Source organism: Gasterosteus aculeatus, chromosome 8, assembly GCF_964276395.1.
Source record: "Gasterosteus aculeatus chromosome 8, fGasAcu3.hap1.1, whole genome shotgun sequence".
In the NCBI taxonomy this organism is placed as follows: domain Eukaryota; kingdom Metazoa; phylum Chordata; class Actinopteri; order Perciformes; family Gasterosteidae; genus Gasterosteus; species Gasterosteus aculeatus.
In genome coordinates this window covers 21,734,409-21,762,274 of record NC_135695.1, presented here as the reverse complement: position 1 = coordinate 21,762,274, position 27,866 = coordinate 21,734,409, and the positions used below count along the sequence as shown (strand labels likewise).

At 51.2% G+C, this 27,866-nt stretch overlaps 4 protein-coding genes and 1 long non-coding RNA gene across 28 annotated transcripts in view; 2 read left to right on the top strand and 3 right to left on the bottom strand.

Moving 5' to 3' along the window:
• The window catches only part of fryl (furry homolog, like), a 47,467-nt gene extending 39,929 nt beyond the window's left edge, over nt 1-7,538 (top strand). For 13 of the 19 annotated variants that reach the window (XM_078108785.1, XM_078108782.1, XM_078108787.1 and 10 more), the window contains 9 exons: nt 412-758; nt 1,842-2,049; nt 2,132-2,281; nt 2,385-2,483; nt 3,009-3,077; nt 4,515-4,532; nt 5,243-5,353; nt 5,727-5,920; nt 6,021-7,538. In XM_078108785.1, the coding sequence (XP_077964911.1) occupies nt 412-758; nt 1,842-2,049; nt 2,132-2,281; nt 2,385-2,483; nt 3,009-3,077; nt 4,515-4,532; nt 5,243-5,353; nt 5,727-5,920; nt 6,021-6,255 (1,431 nt within the window). In that variant the 3' untranslated portion in view covers nt 6,256-7,538. The remainder of the gene's footprint in view (nt 1-411; nt 759-1,841; nt 2,050-2,131; nt 2,282-2,384; nt 2,484-3,008; nt 3,078-4,514; nt 4,533-5,242; nt 5,354-5,726; nt 5,921-6,020) is intronic. The other 6 variants (XM_078108788.1, XM_078108779.1, XM_078108776.1 and 3 more) reach the window with 1 other exon arrangement.
• A 683-nt stretch (nt 7,539-8,221) lies between these two features.
• On the bottom strand, nt 8,222-10,297 carry zar1 (zygote arrest 1). The gene is made up of 4 exons (XM_040185233.2): nt 9,532-10,297; nt 8,910-9,002; nt 8,724-8,798; nt 8,222-8,657 (listed from the first exon to the last, which is right to left on the bottom strand). The coding sequence occupies exons 1-4, from the start codon at nt 10,219-10,221 to the stop codon at nt 8,514-8,516; spliced, it is 1,002 nt and encodes a 333-aa protein (XP_040041167.2). The 5' UTR covers nt 10,222-10,297; the 3' UTR covers nt 8,222-8,513.
• On the top strand, nt 9,885-13,337 carry LOC144411502 (uncharacterized). Its single transcript, XR_013468688.1, has 2 exons — nt 9,885-10,018; nt 11,585-13,337. It is a non-coding gene; the product is annotated as an uncharacterized LOC144411502 (long non-coding RNA).
• Nucleotides 10,712-14,670, bottom strand: slc10a4 (solute carrier family 10 member 4). The gene is made up of 3 exons (XM_040185232.2): nt 14,016-14,670; nt 13,617-13,827; nt 10,712-12,147 (listed from the first exon to the last, which is right to left on the bottom strand). Exons 1-3 carry the CDS (start codon nt 14,531-14,533, stop codon nt 11,623-11,625), a joined length of 1,254 nt encoding a protein of 417 aa, XP_040041166.2. The 5' UTR covers nt 14,534-14,670; the 3' UTR covers nt 10,712-11,622.
• Nucleotides 14,671-15,535: 865 nt separating this feature from the next.
• On the bottom strand, nt 15,536-27,376 carry slain2 (SLAIN motif family, member 2). 6 transcript variants are annotated; one of them, XM_078108807.1, is made up of 10 exons: nt 26,874-27,376; nt 24,497-24,639; nt 20,441-20,638; nt 20,179-20,352; nt 19,633-19,986; nt 19,394-19,549; nt 18,455-18,544; nt 17,630-17,668; nt 16,864-17,071; nt 15,536-16,751 (listed from the first exon to the last, which is right to left on the bottom strand). In XM_078108807.1, the coding sequence occupies exons 1-10, from the start codon at nt 27,374-27,376 to the stop codon at nt 16,688-16,690; spliced, it is 1,929 nt and encodes a 642-aa protein (XP_077964933.1). In that variant the 3' UTR covers nt 15,536-16,687. The 6 variants fall into 6 exon arrangements, with proteins under 6 accessions (XP_077964933.1, XP_077964934.1, XP_077964935.1 ...); XM_078108808.1 differs by having other exon boundaries at nt 18,455-18,541; XM_078108809.1 differs by lacking the exon at nt 17,630-17,668.
• Between the last annotated feature and the right edge of the window lie 490 nt (nt 27,377-27,866).

Below are 27,866 nucleotides of genomic sequence, written 5' to 3'. Positions count from 1 at the left end.
AAAACGAGCGCTCTCAACTAGAAGTGCTTCTCCATCAATATGCTCACATGAACTGCAGCGTGTCATTTATCTTCACCGCGGGGTCGAGGGTTTAACGGCAGTGATTCATTGATACGGGCTTCGGCTTATGGATCCTTTTCCTCTTCTGTAATTCCTCATAAGGGGCGTCGGCCTAAAGAGGCTCTCGTGAAAAGGCGCCGACTTTAAAGTCTGTTAATCTAGTCATCAAATAGGTAATTAGTTAGAATCCTCCTACGTAAATATGACTCGAGACAAACGAACACCTGTATGTAAAATGATTTATATATATGGTTTATTTATTGAACGATGTATTGGCAGTAATGTCTCGTGCAGGACACCAGGCTCACAATCATAACACGTAATGTTTAACCCCCCCGGCCGGTTTTACAGGACAACGTCAGCGGGACGGCGGCGGACGAGCTGAGCAGCAGCGTGAGCGAGGACACGGGGTTCTGCAGCGCCCCCCCTCTGCCCTCTGACCCCTCGGAGCTGTGTGAGCCACAGGACCCCCAGGAAGACCTGGACCCGGCCCCCCCTCCCCCGCCGGCCACAGACACTCCACCGGGGTCCCTGTGCGAGGAGGAGTCCCAGACGGCGCCCTCTCCCATGCCGCCAGAGACTAAGCCGGACCCGGACCCCCCCGGCGTCTCCGGCTGGGAGGAGGACGCCACGCAGGCCCTGAGGGAGCTGGACGAGCGCTGCGAGGAAGAGGAGGCCGACTTCTCCAGCATGTCCAGGTGAGCCCCCCCCCCCCCCCACGACCGAGGGTCCGATCCATCGGATCGATGGAGTTCGTGGGTCACGAGGTGTTTATGCTCACAGAGAAACACAATGAAAGCAGCGCGAAGCAGTTGGAACGATGGAGAAACATCAAGAAGCATCACATTGAGCTCAGCAAGCGCTTCATTGATTGATCCGTGTGTTTTCAGTTATCAGAGCCGCATGTCGTCTCGTTGAGGGAAAAATTAAGTTTTTCTCACATTTAACGCACATGTGGGTTTTGTTTTTTACATTTAATTTAAAAGGTTTCATAGTGCACCTTTTTAAGAACGGCAACGCTCCCACAATGCATCACAGCTGACGTCGTCTCAGCCGGTAAAACAATCGTTCTTGGTTGTGGCTGCTGAATGAAACGTCACCCGAGCAGGCACACGCGTGTCATCGGCACACGCGTGATTGTCTGAAAGCAGCGTGGCACAAACCATCTTTTATTCTACGTAATGATGATTTGTGTTGCCAGCTTCCTGTTGCTGTTTTTCTCCTTTTTTGGGGGGGGCAAAACTATGCGTACGAGTTGATGTCGAGCTCCCCGTGTGGGACGCGTGTGCAGCGCTATTGCTGCTAGTCGAGGCGGGGGAGAGGGGGAGAGGGAGGGGGAGAGAAGCGGGAGTTGTGGGTGAGGATGAGGACGGAGACTGTGTCTGCTGCAGCGCTCGGCAGCGCCGGCTTCAGATACTTCTATTCTGTCTGCTTCTTCAGGCTGTTTGGTCCCACAGGCCTGTGAGTATGTGTGTGTGTGTGTGTGTGTGTGTGTGTGCGTGTGTGCGTGTGTGCGTGTGTGCGTGTGTGTGTGTGTGTGTGTGTGTGTGGACGGACGTTTGCGTGATGCTAAATGCTAATAGCTCACATGTTGTTGTTGTGCTGGAGCACTGCAGTAGATTAGAGCTCTCAGAATACTGCAGCGAGGAAGATGTGTGTGTGTGTGTGTGTGTGTTTACATTCGTCCTTCACTGAGGGGACGTTGGATAGTTGCTCACGTGTGTGTGTGTGTGTGTGTGTGTGTGTGTGTGTGTGTGTGTGTGTGTGTGTGTGTGTTTCAGTCAGGATGAAGGGGACGCAGACTGCTTCCCTGAGATCCAGGCCTCTCCCCCCCCCTCGCCGTTCCTCTCCGCCATCCTGGCAGCATTCCAGCCCGTCGCCTACGACGACGAGGAGGACGCCTGGCGTTGCCACGTCAACCACATGCTGTCGGACACGGACGGCTCCTCGGCCGTCTACACCTTCCACGTGTTCTCCAGGCTCTTCCAGGTGAGCGCCCGCTACGCCCCCGGCGCCCCGACCTCCGCCCGCCGTCCTTTAATTCCACCGTCTCCCGTTTTAATCCAAACAGAACATTCAGAGGAAGTTCGGCTGCATCACGCACGCGTCCGTCCGCTTCCTCGGCGAGCGGCTGCAGCGAATGGGCAACCAGTTCCTCAGCTCGCTGGAGGTCATGACGTCGCGCTCGCAGTGTCCCACCGTGCTGCTGGACGCCGAGACGGTGAGCTCAAGCGCGCGCACACACACACACACACACACACACACACACACACACACACACACACGTGATGATTGGATAACGTGCGTCCCGCGTCTCGCTGCAGCTCGTCTCTTGTGGACTCTTGGAGACTCTGAAGTTTAGTGTGCTGGAGCTGCAGGAACATCTGGACACCTACAACGCCAAGAGGGAGGCAGCCGAAGCTGTAAGTCTCTTTTGACCCCCCCATGAATTATTGAGACGGCCTCGGCTGCGTGTGAATGTGAGGCCTTGGACTTGGGAGACAAATGGCTGATGCTGTAGGAGACGAGTGCAGTCTGTCTCATCAGCAGAGCACAGGGAGCCAGTGTGCATCGCTAGCACCCCCCCCCGTCCCCCGTCCCCGTCCCCCCGCTCAAGGGATAAAAATAACCCTCGCAGCTCTTAAATCAGTTTATGGAAGGCCGGAGAAGCTGTGAGAGGGGGGAGGAGGGGGGAGGTTAAAGAGATGAGATTGCAGAGGGTTCTGGGATGCAGGCCGCTAATCGAATGAGACGGGCAGCGGTCCCTGGGGTCCCTGGGGGGCCGGATGGCATGGCGTGCTGTGGAACAGGCCTCCTTTAATTCGCTAAGTACAGCACTCTTATTAGATCTCCTCCTCCCCCTCTTTACCATCACACATGTAGACACAAAGCAGCAGCCTAACGTCTCCCTCTTGTCCCTTTTGACCCCTGACCTTTCAACCCCGCAGTGGCTGGAGAACTGCAGGAAAACATTTGGGGACAAAGATGGCGGCCAAGGACCCAACACTCACGCACAGGTAGAGCTCCACGCCGACTGGTTTAAGTCCACCCGCTGTCTCCTTTGTTTCTAACACGACTCTGTCAGACTTTGAGAGTAAAAGGATCTGTCCAAGACTTTTTTCCTGTATTCAAGTAGCAGTTTGTTTTACTGCAGCAGTAGAAGGATTTGTGTGTAATTAAGTTAAGCAGAATGACCGTTGTTCTTCCGCTGTGGAGAAGCTTCTTACGCAAACAGATGTGGATTCGTGCGAGTTGATGAGCAGCAGATATCCGCTGTGAAGAGATTCTCAGCGACCACGTGGCTCCTTCTGATCCCAACGGATCTCAAGCTGCTGTTATTTTATTCAGTGGAGTCATGTTTGTTTTCACTGACAACAGGTTTGTCTTGTCGTTACACACTGTAGTTTTGAATGTCTCCTCTGCTCCCATAGACGTCTATGAGGAAATGACTCTACTTCTCTGTAGTGACCAGCAGGGGGCGACTCCTCTGCTCCCATAGACGTCTATGAGGAAATGACTCTACTTCTCTGTAGTGACCAGCAGGGGGCGACTCCTCTGCTCCCATAGACGTCTATGAGGAAATGACTCTACTTCTCTGTAGTGACCAGCAGGGGGCGACTCCTCTGCTCCCATAGACGTCTATGAGGAAATGACTCTACTTCTCTGTAGTGACCAGCAGGGGGCGACTCCTCTGCTCCCATAGACGTCTATGAGGAAATGACTCTACTTCTCTGTAGTGACCAGCAGGGGGCGACTCCTCTGCTCCCATAGACGTCTATGAGGAAATGACTCTACTTCTCTGTAGTGACCAGCAGGGGGCGACTCCTCTGCTCCCATAGACGTCTATGAGGAAATGACTCTACTTCTCTCTGGATTTATTCCCTCAGTAAACATTATAAACATGAGTTCATGGTCTCAGTCTCTAGTTTCCAGTCGTCTTCATGCAGCATGATGTTCATTTAGTGACTGATGGTCCATTTAGAGTCAAACAGGCCATAAAGCAGGGGACGCTTTAGGGTGGGGCTACACGTTGATTGACAGATAGCAGAGACGTATACAGCGTCTCTACGTCCTCATCGGTCCATATGTGGTCACTTCCTGTTCATCAGTCCACAAACCGAGTGAGGTCACCATGACTACGTCCACCTCCATCTAGAGTCTTGTTTTGTGTCCCAGACAAAAATAAACTGACGCACTAATTCGTCCCAAAAGCAACACATCCAGATCTATTTTACTCCTCGTCATAGCCTCATCTATCCTTTCTCTCACACACACACACACACACACACACACACACACTCCCTGCATTAAGCTCACCTGTCGAGGGGTAAGGCGATAGAAGCTCCGCCCCCTGCGTGTCTCTGTTGTCTTGTTAAAGCTCACTAATTCTTGATCTTCTTCTGTTTTGTTTGTTGTGTGTGTATGTGTGTGTGTGTGTGTCCTTCTTTGCTTAGCAAATGGAAACTCTAGCAGTAAGTGGTTCTCATGTTATAGACTCATAATGACATTTAGACAAAACGCTGACCATCTCATCGCTGTCACACCTGCACTGTTGGCAACACCCCCCCCCCCCCCCACAACTCCCCCTCCTCTGCATCTCTGCCTTGATTGGTCATGTAACAAAGCCCCCCCCCCCCGTGTGGTGCTTTCGTTCCTCCTGCTGCTGCTGTCAGTGATGCAGCGGCGTTGCTCTGGACCCTGATGGTCTGCAGAGGGATGAAGACGTGGTTCTGTCTCAGTGACTGCGTTTACACAGACACTCGGTGTCACGTGACCGGCCAAAGCCCAGATATGAACCAGTCTGGTCCTGGTCCCCTCTAGACCTCCACCAGATCGCCACAGGGACTCTTAAGGCTGCATGTGCCTGTAGACGTGGTCACCGGTCAGGATCGAGACCCCCGTCCTTCTGCATGTTTGGTTCCATCTCCACCTGTTCGAATCACGTTCTCCTGGATCAGCGTGTGACCTCTGACCTCCCAGCAATCACCTCCGGGTCACTCGCTCCCAGGGATGACTAATCCTACTAGTGGTAGACTCGACCAGACGGCCCCCACATTTTAACCCGCTCATCTCGTCCCACGTCTCTAACCCAGGACCCCCGTCCCCCCCTACTCACTGGATCGTCAAGTCCTTCCCTCACGTGACCCCACCCCCCCCCCCCCCCTTGTGTTTGTGCCTGCAGGAGCTGGAGTTGTGCCGGCGGCTCTACAAGCTGCACTTCCAGCTGCTGCTGCTCTTCCAGGCCTACTGCAAGCTGATCAGCAGGGTGGACACCATGAAGAGGGAGGCGGAGGTGAGACCTGGTTCCTGACGCACGTTGAACCCATAGACGCTTTAGTCCTCGTCCTCTCGGCTCGAGTCTCTCTCAGAATCAGGAGCAGGCCGCTGCTGCTGCTATTGCGTCAAATCAACGCCGTAAAACAATAAAACGCGGCTTCTAGCATTCACGCAGGTCTCTGCTGCTCGGCCAGAACTTCAGAGCTTGTTTGAGAAGTGAAGTCGTCACTGACTCCGCCGTACTGTCCCTTTAAGACGCGCTGCTCCGTCTTGCTGGGGCTTTAATCCGATTTGTACCTGATGGAGTTGAACCTTTTGTACGTGGAGCGATGAGGTTAATATTTGGTGTGCGCCGTAACGGTCATTGACATCGATCTCGTCGCGTTAAGGTGACCAACATGTCCGAGGAGCTCACCGTCCTCGAGAGCTGTCTGAAGGACGCGGAGACGGGAAGTGACGGCCCGGAGGACGTGTGCATGACGGAGTCGCCTCAGACCAACACCGAGACGGCCATCCAGTCCCTCATCGAGACGCTGAGAGCCAGAGACTTTGGCTCCGCCCTCTCCCAGGTCAAAGTCTTCAGGTGAGCGCCCACCTGACCAAAGGCAGTTCAGTAAGTCCGAAGAAATCCTCGCCCGCATGTCGGACCCCAATTCAGTGTTCCACTCATTCGACCTCTGCAGGTCCCTGTGGCCCAGCGACATCTTCGGCAGCGAGGCGGACGACGCCGTGCAGACCCTCCTGCACATCTACTTCCGCCACCAGACGCTGGGCCAGACGGGCTGCCTCGCCGTGGTCGGGCCGAGCCGGGACCTCAGCCCAGCCAGCGCCCGCCTCACCGAGCTCAACCTGCAGATCCGCGAGGCGCTGGGCCGGGCGCAGGCCGTCCAGGCCCTCGGGGTCAGCACCGGACTGTGACACCCCCCCCCCCCCCCCCCCCCATCGCTCTACACAGACCTCACCTCAGCTGTAGAGAGACTCCACCTATAAAGGGCTAACGGATGAGTGGGAATAACTGACTCCTTATTTATACATCTACATGCTATAGATCTATAGATGTCCATATCTATAGATCTATGTGCATATAGATGTGTTGCGCGTATGAATGCTTCGGGCTGACGTCTTTTCCCGGACGAAGCCGACCTGCAGAATTCAGTTGCAATAAAGTCGTGTGGTGTTTTTTTTTTTTCTGGGAAGAAAAGCGCTGACTTCTGTTTAGCTTCAGGGTTTCTTTGCCGGATGGAACCTGACGGCTCCTCCTCCAGAGGGGGGGGGGCGCCGGGGGGGTCATGGGAGCATGGGGAGCGTGTGTGTGTGTGTGTGTGTGTGTGTGTGTGTGTGTGTGATGACACGCCGGCAAGATTCATACGCAGAACACGGGAGAGAGAATAAAACACCTTGTTTAAAACGTTTTCAAACGCATGCTTGAAAGAGGAAAAAAAAAAAAGCACTGCGAGAATATTTTCTTGAGAAATGTATTTTTTATTAGAGCTAACATCCTAGGTTGTAAAATGTTAGGATATTTAACATTGTAGCCCTGTGGGAGACGTTCTGCCTTTCAGGGAGTGTAAAAAGAGAAATCTATATATATATATATTGGTTTATTGATCTGCTCTGAGAGGACCGGTCTCCGCTTTAACCAAATAAGTAGCTTTCTTTAGAGACTCTACGTGCATATCGACCTTATGGAAACATAACTTATTTTACTCTGTATATATTTTAGAGAAAGTGTAAAACCAGTATTTTTCTCCCCTTGTGATGCACTGTTGATCCGGCAGGAAGTGACGAGTGTTCATCCGCCCCTCAGGCGATTGTTTGGGGGGTCTGATGACGCCCCCCCGCCTCCCGCTCTGATCCAAACCAGTCATATGCATTCCTTCTCCTCCACTGTGATCGGCCCGCCGAAACCCTCTGACTTTTTTTTTTTTAATCACGTTGCTAAGCAACCCCCCCTCATCCTGTTACGTTTTTTTTTCCTGGAGGGAGAAACAGTCGAAGCTGCGCTTTGCTGGGAGATCCGGTCTCGGCACATTGTAACACGTCACTGTACTCATTCCTCCTGCTTGTCTGGTACATTTGAATGCTGTTATTTAATTATTTTCCTGCAAGATGTTTTAATGTGGAGGTGCATTATACCTTTTTTTTTCTTTACTCACATACCAGCCTTCTCTCTGGATAAATAAACTAATCATACAGCTGTGGATAGAAGTGTTTCCTTATGAACCGTAAAAGACATCCATCCATCTTCAAACCGCGACGCAATCAACACCAACCTGATCCCCAGGACCTTCTCGCTGTATCTGAAGGCCATCTTGCTGAAATCCAGACGGATTTCAGCAAATGTGGTGAAATTGCAGCTTTTGATACTTAATTGCGCAGCACAAATAGGCTTCTACGTCAATGGGAGCGGCAGAACTGCTCAAACCGCACATCTGACATTACAGGAAATTGCCAAACGCTTATGCAGCCTACAGATGCTCTAATCACCACTTGGAAGTATACAGGGGCTGTGACAATAGTATTTAAAGATTGTCGAGTAGGTCTTTAAGAACCAATTACTCCAGAAACATAACGTAGGTGTCTTTACCCTTAAGTACTGAAATTGTCATTTTCCATTAAGTTTCTCAAAACCTGACGGGACGGTTTTGCTGCTCAGCTTAGATGGTGTTGTGACAACTATTTTCCTAAAAAGATTAAACCAGCCATTCAAATTGTATAATAAAAGTATACTTCATGTTCCCATCCTGCACGCAGAGTTTTAGTAGCCTTTATTGATTTAACACCCATCTTTTTAATCTTGTGTGCAGTTTCATAACTACATCCGACAGGTGAAAATTGAGCAGGTTATAATTTAAAAAGTACATGTACCACTACCAACACATGATTTTTAGTGAAATCCTTTAATTTGTACCAGTGTTCCCGCTCAGCGGAATTCTCAACATTTGAAAGCATCGGTCGTTGGAACATTTTATTTGGTGTACCACTTGATAATTAAAGGATCTGCAGAGCATAAATAATAGCACAGAATGCAAGGCAGCCATTTATTATATTGCAAATGTGCGTGGCGTTTAATCCGATCAACACAAAACAGGCATGAAATGAAGTCTGGAAACGAATGTTGAGATTCGTTGCATGAAATAATAAAAGGTGTTTGGTTGGTGGGATTGTCCGGACGTCTAGATGATGTACTTGAAGCTGAAGGTGCTTTCGCAGGACAGCCGCTTGCCTTTGCAGCGGCCGCACAGGTCCTGTCTGTGCGGCCGCTTGGGGTCCACGTGGCGCTGCGTCATGGCGCAGCAGCAGCGCGCTTTGTTGCACGTCTGGAGGGGAGAGTTTGGTTAGACTTGGCACGCGAGGCCTGCTGCAGAGATCGTGAGCGCGCTTACGTGGCACGTGATGTCCTCCACGCGGTACGGGTTGAAGTCCTTTTGGCATTTCCTGCAGAACTGTTTGAAGTAGACCTGCAACACAGCGCGCGCGCACGCGGACTTTACGGACCAACAGCAGTGGAGGTTCCGTTCATCACTCCAGATGGAACAAAGCAGTTATGGAAATAACGGGGCCGCGCTCACCTTGTTGGTTCCCTGAACGCACCACACGTACGCGCTCTCCCAGCGCAGGTTGCACGCTCTGCAGTGATAATATCCGTACTTCTGCTCCAGGAACTGAGCGCACGACAAGGAAACAGTCCAAGAGTTTAACGCAAAGCTCCGGTGGCTTCCGGTGTGACGATCATTGATCATTAAATTCACTTCCAATCTCAGTAAAAGCTCCCGAAGTAGAAAGGAAGCGGCCTCATACTATCTGCCAACTTATATATAATTATATAACAGTTTACAAGGAGAGAGCAGACCCAGGGGGCGTTCAAGTATTGTTCATTACGACAATTTAGTTACATTTCATGAAAGAAAAACCCAAAATCATTCAAACAAGTTTTTAAAAGTAAATCTGACGCAAAAAGAAATCCTCCAGGTTGACGTTTAGAATTTTAAATCAGAATGCGGAATAAAAAGCCTAATGTCAGAGTTGGATTATATATAAAATATTTACTTAATCCTTTCAAATACAGAACAGTACACAATACAGCGTTTTTTCTAAATATTCTTTATATGAAAATAAAGTATTAATTGTACCTTTGAGGATTTAAACCCGGTTCCTCGCGATCAAACCCGTGAATCACGTGACGGAACTCACCTGGAACCGCACGCGCGCCTTGCCCTTTGACCCCTCCGCAGTGAGCGGCGGCTCCTCGCCCCCCTGCTGGCTCTCGGTCTTGTCGCGGGGCTCCGGGGGCCTCGCGGCCTCGCTCTTCCTCCCGCCGCGCCTCCCCCCGGTGTCCGGCGGGTCAGCGGGGGTCTCTCCGGGCGGCGCGTCACCGCACGAGCCCTCTGCAACGCTGCTGTCGTTGTTGTTGTTGTTGTTTTCATCGACCAGGAAGGAGGTGACGCTCCTGTAGGCGACGGGCGAGTACACCGCGAGGGTGCGCGGGTACCGCACGCCGCCGCCGCCGCCGCCGCCGCCTCCTCCGGGCGCCTTGTCGGGCTCCGGCGGCCTGCGGCTCCGGGAGTCCCGCTTCCAGGCCAGGAGGGTCCGCGGGCCGATGGAGCACTGCACCGCGGCGTCCCGCCTCGGGTTGACCTGCACCGCCACATCCTTGGTGTTGGCCTTCCGGAGCCGCGGGGTGAGTTTGGGGTTGATCTGCGATAAGATGGACTTGAGCTGCGCGCGCTGGTGGTTGTTGAAGGCGTCCGACGTGTCCCCGTAGGGGGACAGGTAGGTCTTGTACTTCCACCCCGCGTCTTTGGCCCGCGGGTATCTGCCCGCGTACGGGCCGTAGGATGAATACAAATAACTGTCTCCTGACTCGTCACCATACGTTGCCATTTTTGGCTCATCCAACCGGAGCTGCCGGGGGAGCCATTTAAGTAGACCCCCCCCCCCATCAGGCCTAATTAGTCTCAGGTGTGGGACCGGAAACAATCAGAAGAATATCCGGCGTGCGGGAGGATAAACGTTCATGAAATAACTCGTCAGAATCCTTTAAATGATTGTTGGACTTGATGAGAACGAGGACGACGATAAAGCAGCAAATAAAAGGTGAGAAATCACTTAGTAAATAAAAAGTATTAAAGGACAAATCAAACAGATGAAATGAGGAAGGAAGTTTCACAGGACGCAGGACAGTGAATCGTGTGGATTTACGGATAAAAATGATCTGTTTCATAGTCTGTCAGAAGCAGGATTCAGCGAGATCAGTTTAAACAAATCCATGAAATCAGGTTGAAAACGATACAAACGCTTTGCAGAGGACGACAAATAGAATTTATGAATTCAGACTGACTTGAGAGTGATTCGGTAAAAAGAAGAACCAGCGTCTTTTACACGTTTTTATTTAGCGGTTACATTAGTTCTTCATATCCACATATTGTACATGTTGAGCTGCTCGTTCGTTTGGCTTTCAGGATTAATGTGACTTTCACAGGTCGAAGTTTCAGTCCACTGACTTTTCTCTTCTCGACTTCTTGATTTTCACGTTTTTGTTTTCATGCTAAATAATTTAATTACAACAAATGAAAGAACACATTCATGACCAATCACATTTATGTGTGATTCTTCGAGGAGAAACTCTGTTCTACAGATCTAACGGTTTCCTGACCCGGGATTTCCGGGATTCTTTTCATTGATCGCCTTGAAAGCGTTAATTCATACACGTCGACGAATCTGTGTGTCAAACGTCTCACCGCTGCAGGAAAGTTAACTTCGACGAGATGAAGGAAAAAGCTTTTATTGCACTATTTTCAGGTGTTGAAGCGGGGTATCTTATTTTGAAAGGCCAGAATTGGGTTCCCGCATATGGTGACATCATTGATGGTCGTTTTGGCGGCGCTTTAATCAATGTTTAATCTCCGCGGGGAAAAAAAGCGTGTTTGCGGTGACGAAGGACGCCTGTCCGGGTCAGGACACTACCAGCGCGCGGATAATTCACCGGCGTTCGCCTCCGTCTACGAGTCTCGTTTCAACAGTTTTAACTTTCAGAATTAAATCCGTATTTGGTTGTAAAGGTTAAGGAGCTAACGCTTACTTTATTTCTGTTAAATCACCAGAAAACATGACATCATCGTCTGTCAATAGTGTTACTGGCCGGGTCAGGACACCGTGTTCGGCTCGGGACGTCCCGTCCAGGTTATTGCGTTGAATTGTTAAACTGAACACATGAAGCGTGATGACATCATCTCCTGTCCTCCAGGTTCCTCTTGGTGATGACGATTATTCTCCTGGATCCCGTCACACGGGGGTGGGGTCGGGGGGGCAGGGGTCCAACACGATGGTGTTCGGGTCGCGCACCGTCACGGCGCCATAAGACGGCTCCACGTCGTCGTCGTCGTCCTGAAAGCGCTGGTAGGTCACGTCCCCGCCGTCCCTCAGGGGGTCGGCCTTGTGCAGGACCTTCTCCCGGTACGTCCTGTAGACCAGGATGAAGACGCCGGCCTCGGCCGCCTGGAACAGCGCGTAGAGCAGCGGGAACATGTACATGCCCCCCACCAGCTGAGGGGGGAACGCCAGCTTCAGGATGGCGGTGCACAGCTGCACGTTCTGGCAGCCGGTTTCCAGGGAGACGGAGCGGCGGCTGCTGGGCGGCAGGTCGAAGAGCGCGGCCAGGCCGTAGCCCGCGGCGTAGCCGCACAGCGGCATCAGCACGGCCACGGCGTAGACGGAGGGCGGGATGGCGGACAGCAGCTCGGGGCCCAGCATGGCGCCCGTCAGGATGAAGAGCATCAGGAGGGTGACCAGCAGGGACCACAGGGACACCTGCCGGGACAGACACACACACACACCCGTCACCTGGAGGGACACACACACCTCTGTCCTCCTGGACATGGATCATTGATGCATAGAGCTAAACAGGTGATCTGTTATCATGTTATAACGTGTTATAACATGTTATAACACGATAACAGCTTTGGTTTTATATTTGAACTGCTGATAAAAAGCAGCTTATTTGTGTTTTCATACACGACTCCACCAGTGACGTCAGCAAGAGGCACCGAGTTATGAAAGTAAATATTACCGGATTTGTTGTTTAGGGTAACGCGTCAAAACGTTACGCACAAGCACGGCGCACACACGCACGCACACACACACACACACTTGTGTTTCCGTGGCGATCGCCGAAAAATAAAGTCTGTTTGGAGCAGTGCCAACAGAAGCTTTCGCAACCGAACGTTATTGATTCCGTTATTATGTTCAACGCGTGAATGAAAACACACGCTGCTGATATGAAGGCAAGTGGCTCGTTGTCGGCATTCATTCATCAAGTCACTATTAAGCCTGAAATAGTTTCTGACTCACCGATCGGTAGATTAATCGCACTGTTGTAAAACTCGTCTCAGATCCGTGAGCTCGATGACGCGTAGCTGTTGTGGTGACGTCAGCCGCACTAATGTCAAGTCACATCTCCATTTTAATCGGCCCGTATTTGATACGTAACGTAGATGCTTTCCGGCACAACCTGTTTACGCCCAAAGGCACGGCAGAGTTTAATCGTGAGATTAATCGCGATAAAAGGTGGTAATCGTTTCCCAGCACTTCTATGTAGGACTTTGTCTTGTTCTTGAATTTAAATGACATGCTGTGATATTACTTTTTTTTTTTTACTGTACATACAATTACTATTTCGTAACCATTTTCTGTACTACGACTTCTTTATGATGTTTTTCTGACATGCCATCGTATTGCTCTGCAGTCACTGTGCTTCTTGGCCGTGGAGGGGCAGCGTGGTGCCGGTGAGCCTCCTGGTGTGAACGTCCTCGCTTCAAACCAAACCGGCCTGTTTTAGGATTTTTTTTTAAAATCTTTGTACCATTTGAAAATACGCTGTTTTTTTTTTTACGAAACCTTTTACGCATTTCCTTTACTTTTATGAAAACAAAACATGTTCATGAGAATCCATATGGTGACATCGCTTGTGACCCTTTAATTAAACTACACTTTGACATCTTCATGTGAGCGCAGACGTCATGAGCATGAAAGCATCACTGTTGTAACCATGACGCGCCCCCCCTCGGGTGGCTTTTATCACATTGGGGGGGAGGAGCTCTTCCGGTCATAGAGCCTCTGATGTCACTGTCCCCCCCCCCCCCCCCCCCCCCTCATCACAGGGAAATCCGCACTGCGCTTTTGGGGAAAATGTTCCTCCTCAACTGAAATTCTAAAAGGTCCAAATGAGCCGTAACACAATAATTCATCTCATTGATGAAAAGAGATTTATCTCGAATTACCTTTAAAACAATGTCTGCCACGCGCGTGTAGCGGTACCTCAGCATCACCCCCAAACCGATGGGGATGAGAGTGCTGCACAGGGTCAGGATGATGGCCCCGAAGGGCATGAGGTTGACCACGGGCGTGTTGATCCAGGCCCGGCTGTAGATCCACAGGCACAGCGGCATCAGCACGAGGGCCAGCAGGGTGGAGGAGATGGTCATGACGATGCTGGGGAGAAGGAGGGCAAAGACGTGATGTTTGCTCACAATGTTTGACACCAACATCACGTTGTCCCGAGGAGCGTCTCATTGTGCGTGATGTCGTGCCAAAGTCCCGGTTCCTCCAGTGCCTCATTGGCTGAATATTGACCGACCTGGTGGTTCATAGCTCTCCGTACACGAGTACAGTATATCTACCTCAGGTTCATCTCCCCGTTCGCCAGCAGAGACAGGATGTTGGATAAGTTTCCCCCCGGGCAGCAGCCGCAGAGGAGGACGGCCATCGCCGCCACATCGTCCAGAGAGAAGGCGAGAGCCAACAGGAAGGCCACCAAGGGCATGATGACGAACTGACACACCAGCGCCAGCAGCACCCCGATGGGTCTGCGCACGTGCTCCCCGAGCTGGCTGACGTCCACCGTGCAGCCCAGCCCCAGCATGGTGAAGCACAGCACAAGTCCCACGAACACGTTGATGCCGTGGCTGAGCGGCGAATCCCAGAAGGCGGGCACCAGGTGAGGGGGTTCCGTCGGCGGAGCCGCCATGAAGTCCGCTCCGGCGGCGGCCCGGAACGCGCCGCCTTCCCGGAGGACGGCCACCAGTCCCGCCACGGCGGCGCCCTTTGGAGGATCCGCGACCTGTGTCGAGGTGCCCGACGTGAAGTCTGCCAAGCCAGCGCGCTGTGCGTCGCCGCCCAGCCGGCTGGAGTTCTCCATGGCGCAACAGGAGAGGCGGAGGCTCGCGCGTAAAACGGTTCCGCTAGCGGCGCAGCGGCACTGAGGAGAAGCAGCGCTCCGTGGTCGGGGGGACGGGATGGGGCCAGACCGCGGATGCGCTCTGCGAGGCGGACTGGGGCCACGGATTGGCTCCCGGTGACACGCACACAGCTGGAGGGGTCTGCACACGGGCACGCGCAGAGGGGGCGGATGGACCAATCAACGAGGCGCCCGGTACTGAGGAGGAAAGGTCCCCAGAACATCAATGCGATGATCTCACTTTCTCATCCTTCCGTTGGAGGAATATTCTGTTTGCTTGTAGAATTAAAACAATTAGAATGTAGACGGAAGGTGAAGCTTTTATATTTACACACCGAACATCTGCGTCCGGGTTGTTTGCGTTGCCTGCTGTTGGATTCATGGAGCAGTGCGCGCGTTTTACGCACCAAATCCTCGCATACTTTATGGTCACGTGTAGTTTTAATAAAATGATTGTGACAATGAGTCGTTGTGTGCGTTGGGGGGGGGGGTGACTGACGTCACGTCTTCAGCCCCCCCCCCCCCCCCCCCCCGTTGACCAATGTGGGACTCCAGCCACGCAAAGCTAAAGATGTGTCCTGCGTGTGTCACCTTCATCTCAAGCGGCTTTATGACGCATAAAGTCATTGACGTGACGTCACTCGCCCGGTGGTCGACATCCATTACTAAATTAAAAAAAGCAGATTGAAGGTTCGACACCGGAAACAAATGTTAACAAATGTTCTTTTGTGTGTTTTTAGTGACTTAAAGGTCCTTCTTCCACTTATTTGCAGTTTTATGTATTTGGTCACTTTTCATTTATTTAATTTATTCATTTACTGTATATACACTAACATATAATAGAACATGTTCTATTTACATAATGCAAAAACCTTCTCCATTCATGTGCATTTGTCATATTTATACATTTGTTTAGTACGTAATGATGACTCATTATTACAGAATAAACAGATGGACTGCAAGTAACTTTTCAGCTTTTATTTTGAAATGTGACTTTACACTGGAGGAACTGAATGTCATGGCTGTGGATATAAAAAAAAGTTTCAATAACAAAAGAATTTCACACAAAAAGTGTGGTTTGTCCTTTTGCAACGTTTGCTTCCCCGCTGAATAAGAGCTTTGACAGGCACCTCTTTAATAAATACTTTCATTTACAGAATGAGTCATTTGATATATAAATATGAAGGCAGATTTCTTAAAGCAATAACAAATGCAATTTGTTTCATTCCAAGAACAAAAAAGCAAATAAATCGAGGCAAAACAGAAATTGGCACAAAAGTGATAAAGAACGAGTGAAACTTTAAATTATAGGCACTAGTTTCAGAGCTGCTGCCCCCTGATGAGCGGCGCCAGCAGAGTCTCAGTCAAGGTATTTGTTTCCAGGCGTGGAATCAGCTTCAGGGTTATGGGGGGAGACGGGGGGGTGAAGAGCATCAAGCGGTTTTTAAGCCGACAAACGTCCTTCAAGGGGAAAAAGTTTGTCTCCACTAACAGTAAAACGCTTTGGTGAAAGTCGACACTTTTCTCTTTTTCACAATTGAAATCTTCAAAAACACTGATGATGTTTGTTCGTTAAATAATTTCAATAAATAATTATTTTTACCCCAAAATCTTTGTGCATACATTCTGGCTGATTCCACAAGAGGAAAATATTCTTAAAACGTGGAGGGGGGGGGGGGGGGGGCAATTACCGTCAACCCCTCCCCCCCAACCAGGGGACACTTTCACCTTCATCATGATCATGATCATCATCATAGAGATCACTCACCCACATCTGTTGAACACAGAGCTTAAAGAGAAATGCTGCGGACATTCGGGGGGGGGGGGGGTAATGACGTGATGTGGAACCGAGGCAGGAGACGTGTCCTCTGTTGGCCCAGCTGGTTTCTTTGGCATTTTTTCTGGGCGGTCTGCTCACATGCCAGAGCCCCCCAGAGCCACCTGGGTGGTGGGGGGGGGGGGGGGGGGGGGGGTGCAGTGTGTGTGTGAGGGGGGGGGGGGGGCACCATGCGTTTAATTCTGACTGTATATACATGTGTTTATCTGACAGAGTCTCTCCGGGTAGATAAAGTGCCGTCATGTTGTAGAGCTCGCCTCCCTGCTGCCCCCCCCCCCTCAGTAACAACCTTCTCTCCAGTTTTCTCCTGCAGTGCCGTAGGACCGAGGAGCCGGAAGAGACCTGAGGAGGAGGAGGAGGAGGACATTCCGGTTACATCGAGCAGCGTTCATTCAGAAGGAGGTGAAGAATTGATCTACAGTGACTGTTGATCATTGACCCTGCGGGGACATACCTGCGCACCGGCTGGGCCAGCTTGCTGCGCGGCAGAGGGATCCCCCCCCCCGCAGACGCACTGGGACGGGGCAGGCCGCTGCGCGGGGCGGCCAGGGAGCGGGTGGGCGTGGAGGGGGCGGAACCTGGGTTGGACGTGGCCTTCAGCGGCTGCCTCAGGGCCAGCGGCGACGGCGTGGCCGGAGTGCGCAGCTTACTGGGCGACGGGACTGGGAGGGGAAGGGGGGGGGGGGATGAAGGGGGGGAGATGTCACGTTAGTTTCAACTCTTAGAAACACGACACAAACAAACACTAAACATCCATCGGACACGGAAACATGTTCTCAACCACATCACAGACGACGTCATACGGGGCGACGCACACATCCTGCACTTAAACACGACAGCAGGCAATATATACATATAGATATATCTATATTTACATATATATTTATTTACATATATATATATTTAATTACATATATAGATATATCTATATTTATTTATTTACATTTATATATCTATATTTATTTATCTACATTTATTTAATTACATATATAGATATATCTATATTTATTTATTTACATGGATATATCTATATTTATTTATCTACATTTATTTAATTACATATATAGATATATCTATATTTATTTATTTACATAGATATATCTATATTTATTTATCTACATTTATTTAATTACATATATAGATATATCTATATTTATACGTCATATATTCACAATCACAATACTCGGGATAAAAGGAGGAAACCGCCAGTGAATACTCACTGAAATCACCTTCTTCTCCAAAGCAACAGGAGAGTGGGACTAGACGAAGACAACAGAGAGAGGCCTTAATTCAGAGGGCGGGGGCTCTCTGACCCCCCTGCTGTCCCGAGGCCATTACAAGCAATAAAAACAACACTGGGAGCAATGAGAGCCGCAATTATCAATTAAGGTGATGGTTGATTTGAAAATGAAAGAAATTCAAAAGTGTTTCTTAAATTTGAATAAAAGGGAAAAATCATCATGTTGGACTTTAGCATGAGATGCATATGAACTACTAGTTATGGACTAAATGAACAGGCTTTGTGATTCCAGCTGGATGAAAGGCCTTTCTGAGGCATCGCTTTCGACCTTTGACCTTTGACCGTCAAAACAGTTGCTCGTGTCCACGTCCGAGCTCCCTCAGAAAACTGATCAATTGACACAAATAATGACGAAATAACTGCAGGAAGTTTGTGTCAAATGAGCCTGATGACTTTTGAGCTGATTAGTTTTCCATTAATTGTCTTTAACGTTGAAAACAGTTCTCTGTATTTACCATCTTTATCTTTTATGTTATTTTTATTCTTCCAGATGAAACTTTTAACTTTAAAAAACGCTTTTAAAGTTATTCTTAGTTTTCTTCACAGAAATTGATCAAATTCTGAGACGGAGACTAACAGTATATTCTAAACGACGGAGAAGGAACTCCCCCCCGTGGGGCGACGGTGACCCCCTCCCCCGTCAGGTTGGGAACCAGTGATCTCCACCCTCTCTGTGCACCGTCAGGGTGCAGTAAGTCGTGCATGTGACCTGGCGGCCTCCAGCTGGTTGAGGGCGGGCCGTTACCTCGCAGGGCGGTCGGCCTCTGAAGGAGCTGTTTGGGTGTCGGGGAGGAGCGAGAGGGGGTCGAGTGTCCCGGGGGCTGAGCTGCTGCTGCTGCGGACACAGGGACATTTCATCACTGGGGGGGCAGACTTCCTCCCCACCGGAGACCAACAGCGTTACTGGAGGAGGCAGGAAGGGCTGCAGCCCGCAGGTGCAGCATGAGGCCACTAGGGGGCTCCCATGCTGCAGCCCGCAGGTGCAGCATGAGGCCACTAGGGGGCTCCCATGCTGCAGCCCGCAGGTGCAGCATGAGGCCACTAGGGGGCTCCCATGCTGCAGCCCGCAGGTGCAGCATGGGGCCACTAGGGGGCTCCAGAGCAGCAGCAGAGCTCAGCTTTGTCACGCCGGCTCTCCGCGGAAAAGAAGGCAGAGGTTTGAGGTTCCAGCCAAAGAGTCAGAAACAGGACGTTAGAAGCGTGCAAGAGATGAAAAGAGTGTTTGCAGATTCAGCAGTGAAGATCCGGCCGCATGGAGACGAGTTAAAGACACGCTGGGTCTCAGCAGCTGAAACCCGACCTCTGACCTCTGCGTATCCGTAACTTGTAGATGGATTTCGTTCCCAGATTAAGCACCATTAACTTTACCCCCCCCCCCCCCCTCTACAGGAGCTCTCATAAAACATCGAACCCTCGAATCTAAACGGCGTCCGTGGGGCTGCGTCACGGTCCGGCGCTACGAGGCGGAGCGAGCGAGCGGAGGGAAGGATCAGAGAACCGAAAGCGATCAAAGACAACGAGGCTTCTCAGAAAGGCCCGAAGCGCCGGGCCGTCGTTCTGCAGGTGCAGCCAGAAGGACGGCCGAACGCAGGAAGTCAGCTGACCACGCGGTGACATCACCGAGGGGCCGGTAGCCGCTGCGATGGAAAGACGCACGGCCTCGGCTGCAGGTCTGAACACTCACTGGCGGACTGGCTCTGGTGTCGAGGGGAGGAGCCTCCGTTCTGCACCTGCAGGTTGGACTCGCAGCTGCGGCTGTTCTTCACGGGTTCTGAGTTCTGGGCCGCCGCCGCCGCCACCGAGGCTCGCGTGAGGTTGGGAAGACTGCGACGCAGTTTTTCTGCAACAACAACAACAACAACAGCGATTTAGCGGGATGACCAGAAGTCCCGCGCAGTGGGGGGGGGGGCGCGTCTCGCTCACCTTCGTTCTTCACGGCGTTGGCCTGGTGCTCGTGGGCGTGGCCCTGCAGCGAGTGGCGGGGCTGCTGCAGGCGGCTGATGACGGGCTGAGGCGAGCCGCGGCCGTGGCCGTATTCGATGGAGCGGGCGGGGGAGCGGGAGCGCGGCGAGTTCCTCGGGGAGGCGCGGGGGGAGTGGCGGGGGGAGGGGCTGAAGCGACTGGAGGGCAGGTGGAAGGCCGGGTGCACCGCCTCCTCCTCGTCCTCCAGGCTGTGCGCGTCCAGCTCCTGGTCGCTGAAGGTGCTGCGTCGCAGGGAGTGACAGGACGAGCCGGAGCTCCGGCGGGACGCTGTGGCCGCGTAGTCCTGTCTCAGACCTGAGGGACACGGACACGGTGACACCGGAGACAAGACGGCTGCTACAGAGGAAGCTCCGGCCCCCCCAGAACCTGGTTCTAAATTAGTAAAACCCGGAGTATTGATGCAGTTCAGAGCTGAACATGAGAAGAAGGAGAGGAAACCACGGCGATGATCACATGATCAGAGGAGATAGTAAATAAAGTACGTACTCTCCTCCTGCATGCGCGCCAGGATCTGCACATCAGTGACGTCGTTGAGCTTGTAGGTGTTGGACGAGCCCACCGAGTCCTCGTCCATCTCAGAGGTGCTCAGCTCGCTGTCCACCGACGACTGCGGGCTCACCGCCGGGGGGTTCCTCTCCGCCGCCGTGTTCCGCTGATGAGCTGGGGGGGGGAGGGGGGACTCCATTAGCGACACGTCGTTGTGTAGTTGAGTTGGTGGTGAACTACGGAGAGACAAAGACAGACGTACCTGCGTTGCTGCCCATCAGCTGCTGCCTGACGACGGGCCCCCTGCTGGGGGTGGAGGAGGGGGAGTTGAAGCCGCTGCTGAAGGGGCTGTTGGCTGCGTTGGTGCCGTAGGGGCTTCCGTAGCTCTGCTGGGCGTAGCTCTGCTGGGCGTAGCTCTGCTGGGCGTAGGGGCTTCCATACAGACTCCTGCGCTTGTTGGCTGCAGGGTCACAAACCAGAAGCATCCATTCACAATTTGTCAGTTCGCAGTTCAGATCCTGTTTCCGTGTTTTTACAGAGGTTCAATGAGTAAAACAACGTGGAGCCTCAAAGAATGTTTTCTATATTCATTAATAAATATATATGAAATTTGGTTTGACTTAAATTGTAGTAAAATACATTATCAAAGAATCTTTGAACGACTCTGATCAGAATGAGACGGACCAGGAAAAGAACTCGACATCATCAGCGTTCTTTCTCCCCGGGGGGGAGGAGCCACACCTCCCTACCGGCCGTCGTCACGGCGACGCCCGCAGGAAGCTGCCTACGAGCAGGTGAGTGGCTCAAACACAGTGAGTTCCCTCTACGTCTCCATGACGATGGCAGTGAAAAACAAAAAGACGTAAGACCGTCTGTAACCGGACTGATTGACACACTCCGTCCACACACTGTCCCCCCTTTGAGGACTCGATGAGGCCTGATGTCTCGTCCCCGGCTGCATGAAAGCCCCCCAGTGTGCTCGGGCCTGGTGGAGTCCTTTTGCCCGTATGCCGAGCGGGGGCTTCATGGACCCTTCCTACATCATCACTGAACAATACGAGCATTCAACGGCGCCGCACAAGCAGCCTCAGTCATGGGACGTGTCTCTGGTTGGACGTGTCCACACAGCTGGGTGGTGAATGGAGGCCAAGCTGCCTCCTCTTCCTCCTCTTGTGCTCTCTGTCCTGCTGCATTATTTATGTCCACTCTGCTGAGGAACGTCGGAGCACTTTGAAACGCCTCCAAACAGCCGATGTGAAGACGGATTCTTGCAGACAATAATCTCTGTGGCAAACAGACGTTTGGGACTTTTCCAGCTTGTTTTTATGCGTTTTTATCATCTGCACTTTGATGACGTTTGAAGTCCCCCACGGTCACATGACCTCTCGCCTCCTTCTCGAAGCTAAAAGGAGGACTCGTGTCCTCGAGGGGACATTTAGTCGTCTCATTTAGACTCTGCAGAGGGGCGTTCAATGACCTGTTTTAAATCAGAGGACTAAATATCTAATTTCAGAAAACACTGGAGGCGCCAGGAAGTGAAAGTATGCCGACTCATTTCCTGCTTTCAGGACGGAGGTCGTTAGATGACGGCGGGCAGCATCACAGGTCAATGTGTCCACAGGTCTTTCTTATCAACGGTCCAGGCGTTGGACACGTTGACGCGTCTGCACTGTTCTCGTATTGAATCGGCTCCTGTGGGTCGAGTTCCCTCCTGAGGGACCATCTCCGGATCTGCAACCTTCTGGCAGCAGCATGAACTTCAGCGGGGGGAGACCAGCGGTGCAGAAACAGGCCTCTTTTTATCAATCACTGATTATTGGATGGCAGTGGTATCAATTCACATGGTTAATGTGAAGTGTGATGGTTTATTTTAAAAAAGAACAAAAGTGGATGGCAACAAGGAAAATGATTAAATAATGCTCTCCTGCGTGTGCTGCAACCCTGAGTACAAACCAGGAGGAATCTCTACCGTCTCTAGAAAGAGGCGCAGATCCTTCTGAAGGGGCCGAAAATAGAGCGTCCTCACATCCTCAGGCAAGAAGGCAGCAGGAGAGAGAAGAGAAGGCTGGAAATCCACAGCGACATCAAACGCACCACGAGGATTTTCCGCTGCTCTTCAACGGTGGAAAGTTCTCAGTAGTTTCCACCGGCCCAAAATAAATGAATACAAAACGTACAAAAGGAGCCAGCAGAGAACCGCCTGACATTAAATGAAGGAAAAGGAAAAGCGCCTCAGAGCTCCGAGGAATCCACAAGAGAAAGAACACGGAGGCCTTTATCGACGAGAGGGAGAAGAACAACGAGCACAGTGCAAAGTGAACGACAGGTCACAGCTCGAGTAATGCAGCTCTGTGACTGAACAGGAACCCGCCCGGACCCCCGGACCCCCGGACCAACAGCTGTCAGAGCAGCGGGATGAACAAAAGAAATAAAACCTCCTATCGGAGCGGCAACAACGTCTCTCTGACTCAAAGGTGCTGCAAAAACCTTTTGTTTGCTGGTGATGTGTCTTCTGAGTGTGTCCAGCGGGTCGTTGTCTCACAATCACGAGGACGTTGTCCTCCTCACATACGATCAATGATGACATCGCCACAAATAAGCACCCAACCGCAACCCAGCGAAGAGCTTATCTGCGTATCACACGGCGTCCTCAAACTGGCCTCACAGTGAACACGTCAGTAGGTAAATAATAAACCTAAGCCTTCTTTAATATAGTAAGACAATCAAATAAATGTGCAGGTTAATATGAAAATAAATGTACTTCTTTCTACATACATTGTTTAATTAATATTCAAATATATTATATTGATCTATTTTTAATTAACTTGCATTTTTGTATTGATTTATTTATATATATAAATCACCTATATTGCTCATAATAAAGTCAAAGAGACATTTTAATTACTTGCTTTTAAAAGCTTTGTCGGTTCATTAAAAGAGTTCAAACAAGTTTCATCTGGATGTGTAAAAGTGTTTGTTTGTTTGTTACTCAGAGTTCTGGTTGTTTTCCAGATCAAATGGCTGACGGTCACGTGGACCCCACCCCCCCCGCCCCCCCCTTAGTGTAGCTGCGAGCACTTGAGGCCCCCCGACTATAATTAGAGTCTGTCGGAGAAACGAGGAAAGCACATATTCAGACACACTGAGGGTCCAGCTGTCACCAGCACGAGACACTGCAGAGACAATACAACCTTTCAAGTGACACGACAACAGACACACTGCTGGGGATCAACAGCTGATGGAGCAGCTCCTCACAGACGCACGGTGTCGCTTTAGTATTTGTGGTACCAGCGTCAGTGTGCGACCTTGATTGTTAGCGTGAATAGAAATAAAAACCGTACGACGTTAAATATTCGACCGCGTGTGAAGTAACAATCGTTCTTCACCCAGTGCCAAAGGAGGAAGAGGAGGAAGACTGAGTCCGTAGCTTTGGAGGTCTCACCATCACTTTACGAAGAGACTCACAAAACACACACACGCACATTCTGCTGTCAGATACTACATATAACCTCAACCGGCATTTAATCCCACAATCAGGTGATCAAACTGCTGATTTACACAGATGTTGTTCGATGTTGTTCATCTTATCGGCGTTTACAGAACGAAACCTGCGTCCGTGCTGTTGGTTTGAAGAAATAAATGTGTGCGAGCTGTAGTCATTCAGCTTGTGTTACAAAAATCCATCAGAGCAAACCGTAAATGAACAAAAGGATTTTAAGCAACAAGGAGAATCATCACCACATTCACATGACTTCACTTTGTGCTCATCGGCATGAAGAACTACATTTACTGCTTCTATTGTCGTCATGGTGACCTAGGAACTGCTTTGAGGATTCAGATTCAAGAGCTCCACAGACTCATTTTTACGGCTCGACGTGCAAACGGACAGCGATCAGAATGATGGAGATCACAAAAAACAGGATCTATTGTGAACATATCGACCGTTGACATTAATCTGCAACAGATTTGTGCCAAATGAGAGCGAACGTTTCTATAGAAGTCTCTTCGTTTCTGAAGCTTCGTACTCGCGATGAAACTCCCAAACAGCCGATAGAAGCACCTCCGACATACGGAAGGATGCGAGAAAGATCAACAGTGTGTCGGCTTTAAAAAGTCAAGTGATTTCAACCTTTGTTTCTGTAGAATTAATTTAGCGTCCTTCTTTACTGAGCTTCTGTAAGACAATAAACTGGTTCATGATTAAGAAACATACTGGTTTAAGTTATTACAATTCAATTACCACAGCAAAGGAATTAAACTATCGATAGAAACCGTCATGAGCACACTGAATCACACACACGCACACACGCACACACACCTGACATGGTGAGGTCCAGTCTGTGGATGAGCGAGCGCTTGGCGGACTCCATCTCTGGACTTGGGTTGTCGAGAGCTTGGCGGCACCACACGATGGGACTCTGGGCTTTCTGCATGGGACTGTCCAGCTTCGCCTCATATAGCCTGCAGGACACACACGCACACACACACACCCACAGTCAACACGTTATAATGCATACACATAAACGCACCATCATGTAAACATAAACCGTCTGACAGGTCGAGAGGAGCCCAGCTCATCCAAACGCCGCAGACAGGCCCCCATCAGGGCCCATTGGTGGCGTTTCTGGTGCTTATTTCTTTTGGACTTTTCAGTGAGGCCATTATCAGATACGGTGCTTACAGTCAGCTCCTGCGGCAGGCGTTGAGAGTGAGCCAGCATCACTATGGGGGGGCAATGAGTTAAGTGCATAGTTGGCTGTATTGATCGAGGACATCAACCCCGCTTGATACTGATGGACGCGCATAAAAGGGTTTAAAAATAAGGCGGCGTTCCGGTTCTTCCTGTCCGCCGGCCACACAAATAGTCTGTGTTTATCCTCCACCACCGAGGAGCGCCGACGGGGGAGGAGGAGAAATCTGAGCTTTGGCGATGAGACAGAGGACGTTGAGGGGGGAGGAGGCTCTTGACGGCCAAGAGCAGGCGGCGCTTTCAAAGCCAATCCGATGCTTATTCCGGGGATTACAGGAGTCTATGACAGGCGCTGGAGAGTCGGGCTGCGGGCGGCTAATCCCAGATATCAATCCGATCCGAACAAAAAAGAGGGCAGCAGAAGGAGCCGTGGGCCTGACGAGGTCGGGGCACGAGCGAGCGGTGTACCGACGTGGTCCAATGATGGGGACCAAGTGGGGTACAAGTCTTTTACTTTAGGGAAACATGCCGACTGATGAGCACGTCATCTTTCTGAGTGTTGGCTCTTCTTCGTCGATATATTCTCATTATTTTAGACACAAATCAACACACCTACAGCTCGGACTCAGGCGCTGTGTGCTGCCTCCCGGAGCTCCGTCACTGCAGTCAGCTGGATTTCACCCAAATGAGACCCACCTTTGGAATAGCTTCAGTAAGCGTCCTTATGCTACGCCCTTTTGTTGCTTATAATAATAGAAGAAGTCAATCAAACACACCCGTCCCCACGAGACGGACCTCAAGGATCGTCTCCTAAGGACGGCCTGTCATTACAGTGATGTCCAGCCAGTAGATGATGCCTTAAAAACAGAAACTGCATTTCTACCTCAAAGGCTCTCCTGGGAAAACCAGGCAGAAGACTCGTTCTGAACGCTTCACATCTCGAAGCAGCATTCTGTGTAGTGACCAGCAGGGGGCGACTCCTCTGCTCCCATAGACGTCTATGATGAATCAATACTTCTTGATTTATTCCCTCAGTAAACTTTGTAAACATGACTTTATGGTCTCAATCTGTAGTTCAAAGACTTCTTCAACATACACACATAAAGTCTGCATGTCTGCCATTAGCCGTATGACCAATGGCTCTCTAACAGCAAGTGGTTGCCCCTGGCAACAGGAAACACAAAGGGCGAGACGCGGGGACGTTTTGGGGGGCGAAGTGCCCCAGATCACGTGTTCATTACTAAAAAGAGAAAGTGTGACATGAAGTTGCGTGATGGTGGAGTAAAGGCTGACATATGAACCACAACGGTCCAGATTGACATGTCGCTCTACATGCAGGAGGACAGATGTGTGATTTTGGACTGATTTGTCTCTTTAAGCAGACTAAGTCAAAACAGCTGATTGCGGACACAGTAAGGAGAGCAGGGCATGAAAGGAGGAACATGTGGAGCCTGATAACAGGGACGACACCATGAGTCCACAAAGCTCCTTTCACGTTATCACAAGGAAAGACCGCTTATGACACAGCAGTTATTCTTTATGGTGTAACCATGGAGACCTCAGGTACACACACACACAAACACAGACATGATCACAGATCACAAGACACACACACACACACACACACACACAAACAGACACACTAACACACACAACAAATACAAACACTCAAATCACACGCCCCAACAAAACAGGGGCCCGCAGATGATGGAGGGCTTTCAGGGTCCAGACCGCTGAGACGCATGAGGTCATGGCTGTAGCATGAGGTCATGGCTGTAGCATGAGGTCATGGCTGTATTGACAAGCTTAGCATATTACGATGATCCAGAGAATGGGGCTTGGCAGCACCCACGTGACCCGCAAACACCACCTTTAGAGAGCGCGCGGGCCGGACGGAACATGGAGGAAGATGAAGCGGCAGTTTGTGATGTTTAGAGCAGCTGTCACGCGCACACACACGCGCGCACCCCCCCCCCCCCCCCCCCCGAAAAGACGTGTCACCCACCAGCTGTCCTCGTCCTCGTTGAGACAGTCCATGTCCTCGAGATCTAAGATGTCCACCTCGTCCAGGATCGACGTCTCCGCCTCGTCCGTGAAAACCCCGACGCCCTCCGAGAAAAGTGAGTTCCCGCCCGGCAGGGAGGCGCCGGCGGCCGTTCCCCCGCCGCCGCCGCCGCCGCCGCCGCCGTCGTCGTCGTACCCGTACGCCCTCCTGAAGCTGACGCCGTCGTAGGAGAGCCGGGGGCTCCGGCAGCGGCTGTTCGCCAGCTGCCCGCCGTAGCCGACGAACCCCGCCCCGGGGAAGCCGGCCAGACCGGCTGCCATCCCCGCCGCGGCCAGGGACGACGGGTCGTAGCCGTCGCTGAGGGGTCTGTGGTGGGTCCCGGCGGAGGACAGCATCGTGGACCGGCTCCGGAGCTGCTCGTTCTGCTGCTCGAGCTTCTTCACCAAGTCCTGGAGCTTCCGCACCTCCAGGTCCGCGTTGATGTTCGAGTTGATGTCCTCCATAGCGGCTCCCCGGAGCCAGCCAGCGCCGCGGGAGGGGGGGGGGGGGGTAATAAAACGCGGTGGTTTGTGGGTCTTTTTTCTTCTTCTCGCCTCTTTGGAGAAGTCCTCTTTGTTTCGGGTAACTTCGAGATGATTCTACGTGTTTAAAGACGACGCTTCGGCGGTCAACTGAAATCTCCACACCGTCATCTTCTCCGGTTAGTCGAGGCCATTTTCGCAACAACCGTCAACAACCGAGAGCGAAAGACCAACAGGCGGCGGTTGACACGCGTCACTTGCGTCCGGCGTCGGGAGCGCGCACGTAACCAACACCTTATACCACGGGCGCGCGGACAACGCAAAGAGAGTCACCGCAGCTTCGCCTGAACGGAGCGATATAAACACGAGCTGAAATAAACGGTGCATCGCAAACACTGTATTATTACTACGCTACGATGAGGTCACATATGGTTAATAAACAACGCTCCATTATTTACCTATAAAACAAATA

Coding starts and splice junctions, on each gene's coding strand:
- zar1 (XM_040185233.2), bottom strand. CDS start 10,221: ATGGCAACGTATGGTGACGAGTCAGGAGACAGTTATTTGTATTCATCC. Junction 8,799..8,909: donor GCGTTCAGGGAACCAACAAG/GTGAGCGCGGCC, acceptor GCTGTGTTGCAG/GTCTACTTCAAACAGTTCTG. Junction 8,658..8,723: donor TGGAGGACATCACGTGCCAC/GTAAGCGCGCTC, acceptor TCTCCCCTCCAG/ACGTGCAACAAAGCGCGCTG.
- slc10a4 (XM_040185232.2), bottom strand. CDS start 14,533: ATGGAGAACTCCAGCCGGCTGGGCGGCGACGCACAGCGCGCTGGCTTG. Junction 13,828..14,015: donor AACGGGGAGATGAACCTGAG/GTAGATATACTG, acceptor CCTTCTCCCCAG/CATCGTCATGACCATCTCCT. Junction 12,148..13,616: donor TGGCAGACATTGTTTTAAAG/GTAATTCGAGAT, acceptor CTGTCCCGGCAG/GTGTCCCTGTGGTCCCTGCT.
- slain2 (XM_078108807.1), bottom strand. CDS start 27,376: ATGGAGGACATCAACTCGAACATCAACGCGGACCTGGAGGTGCGGAAG. Junction 18,545..19,393: donor ACACCAGAGCCAGTCCGCCA/GTGAGTGTTCAG, acceptor CTGTGTCCGCAG/CAGCAGCAGCTCAGCCCCCG. Junction 17,669..18,454: donor GAGGCCGACCGCCCTGCGAG/GTAACGGCCCGC, acceptor GTCTTCGTCTAG/TCCCACTCTCCTGTTGCTTT.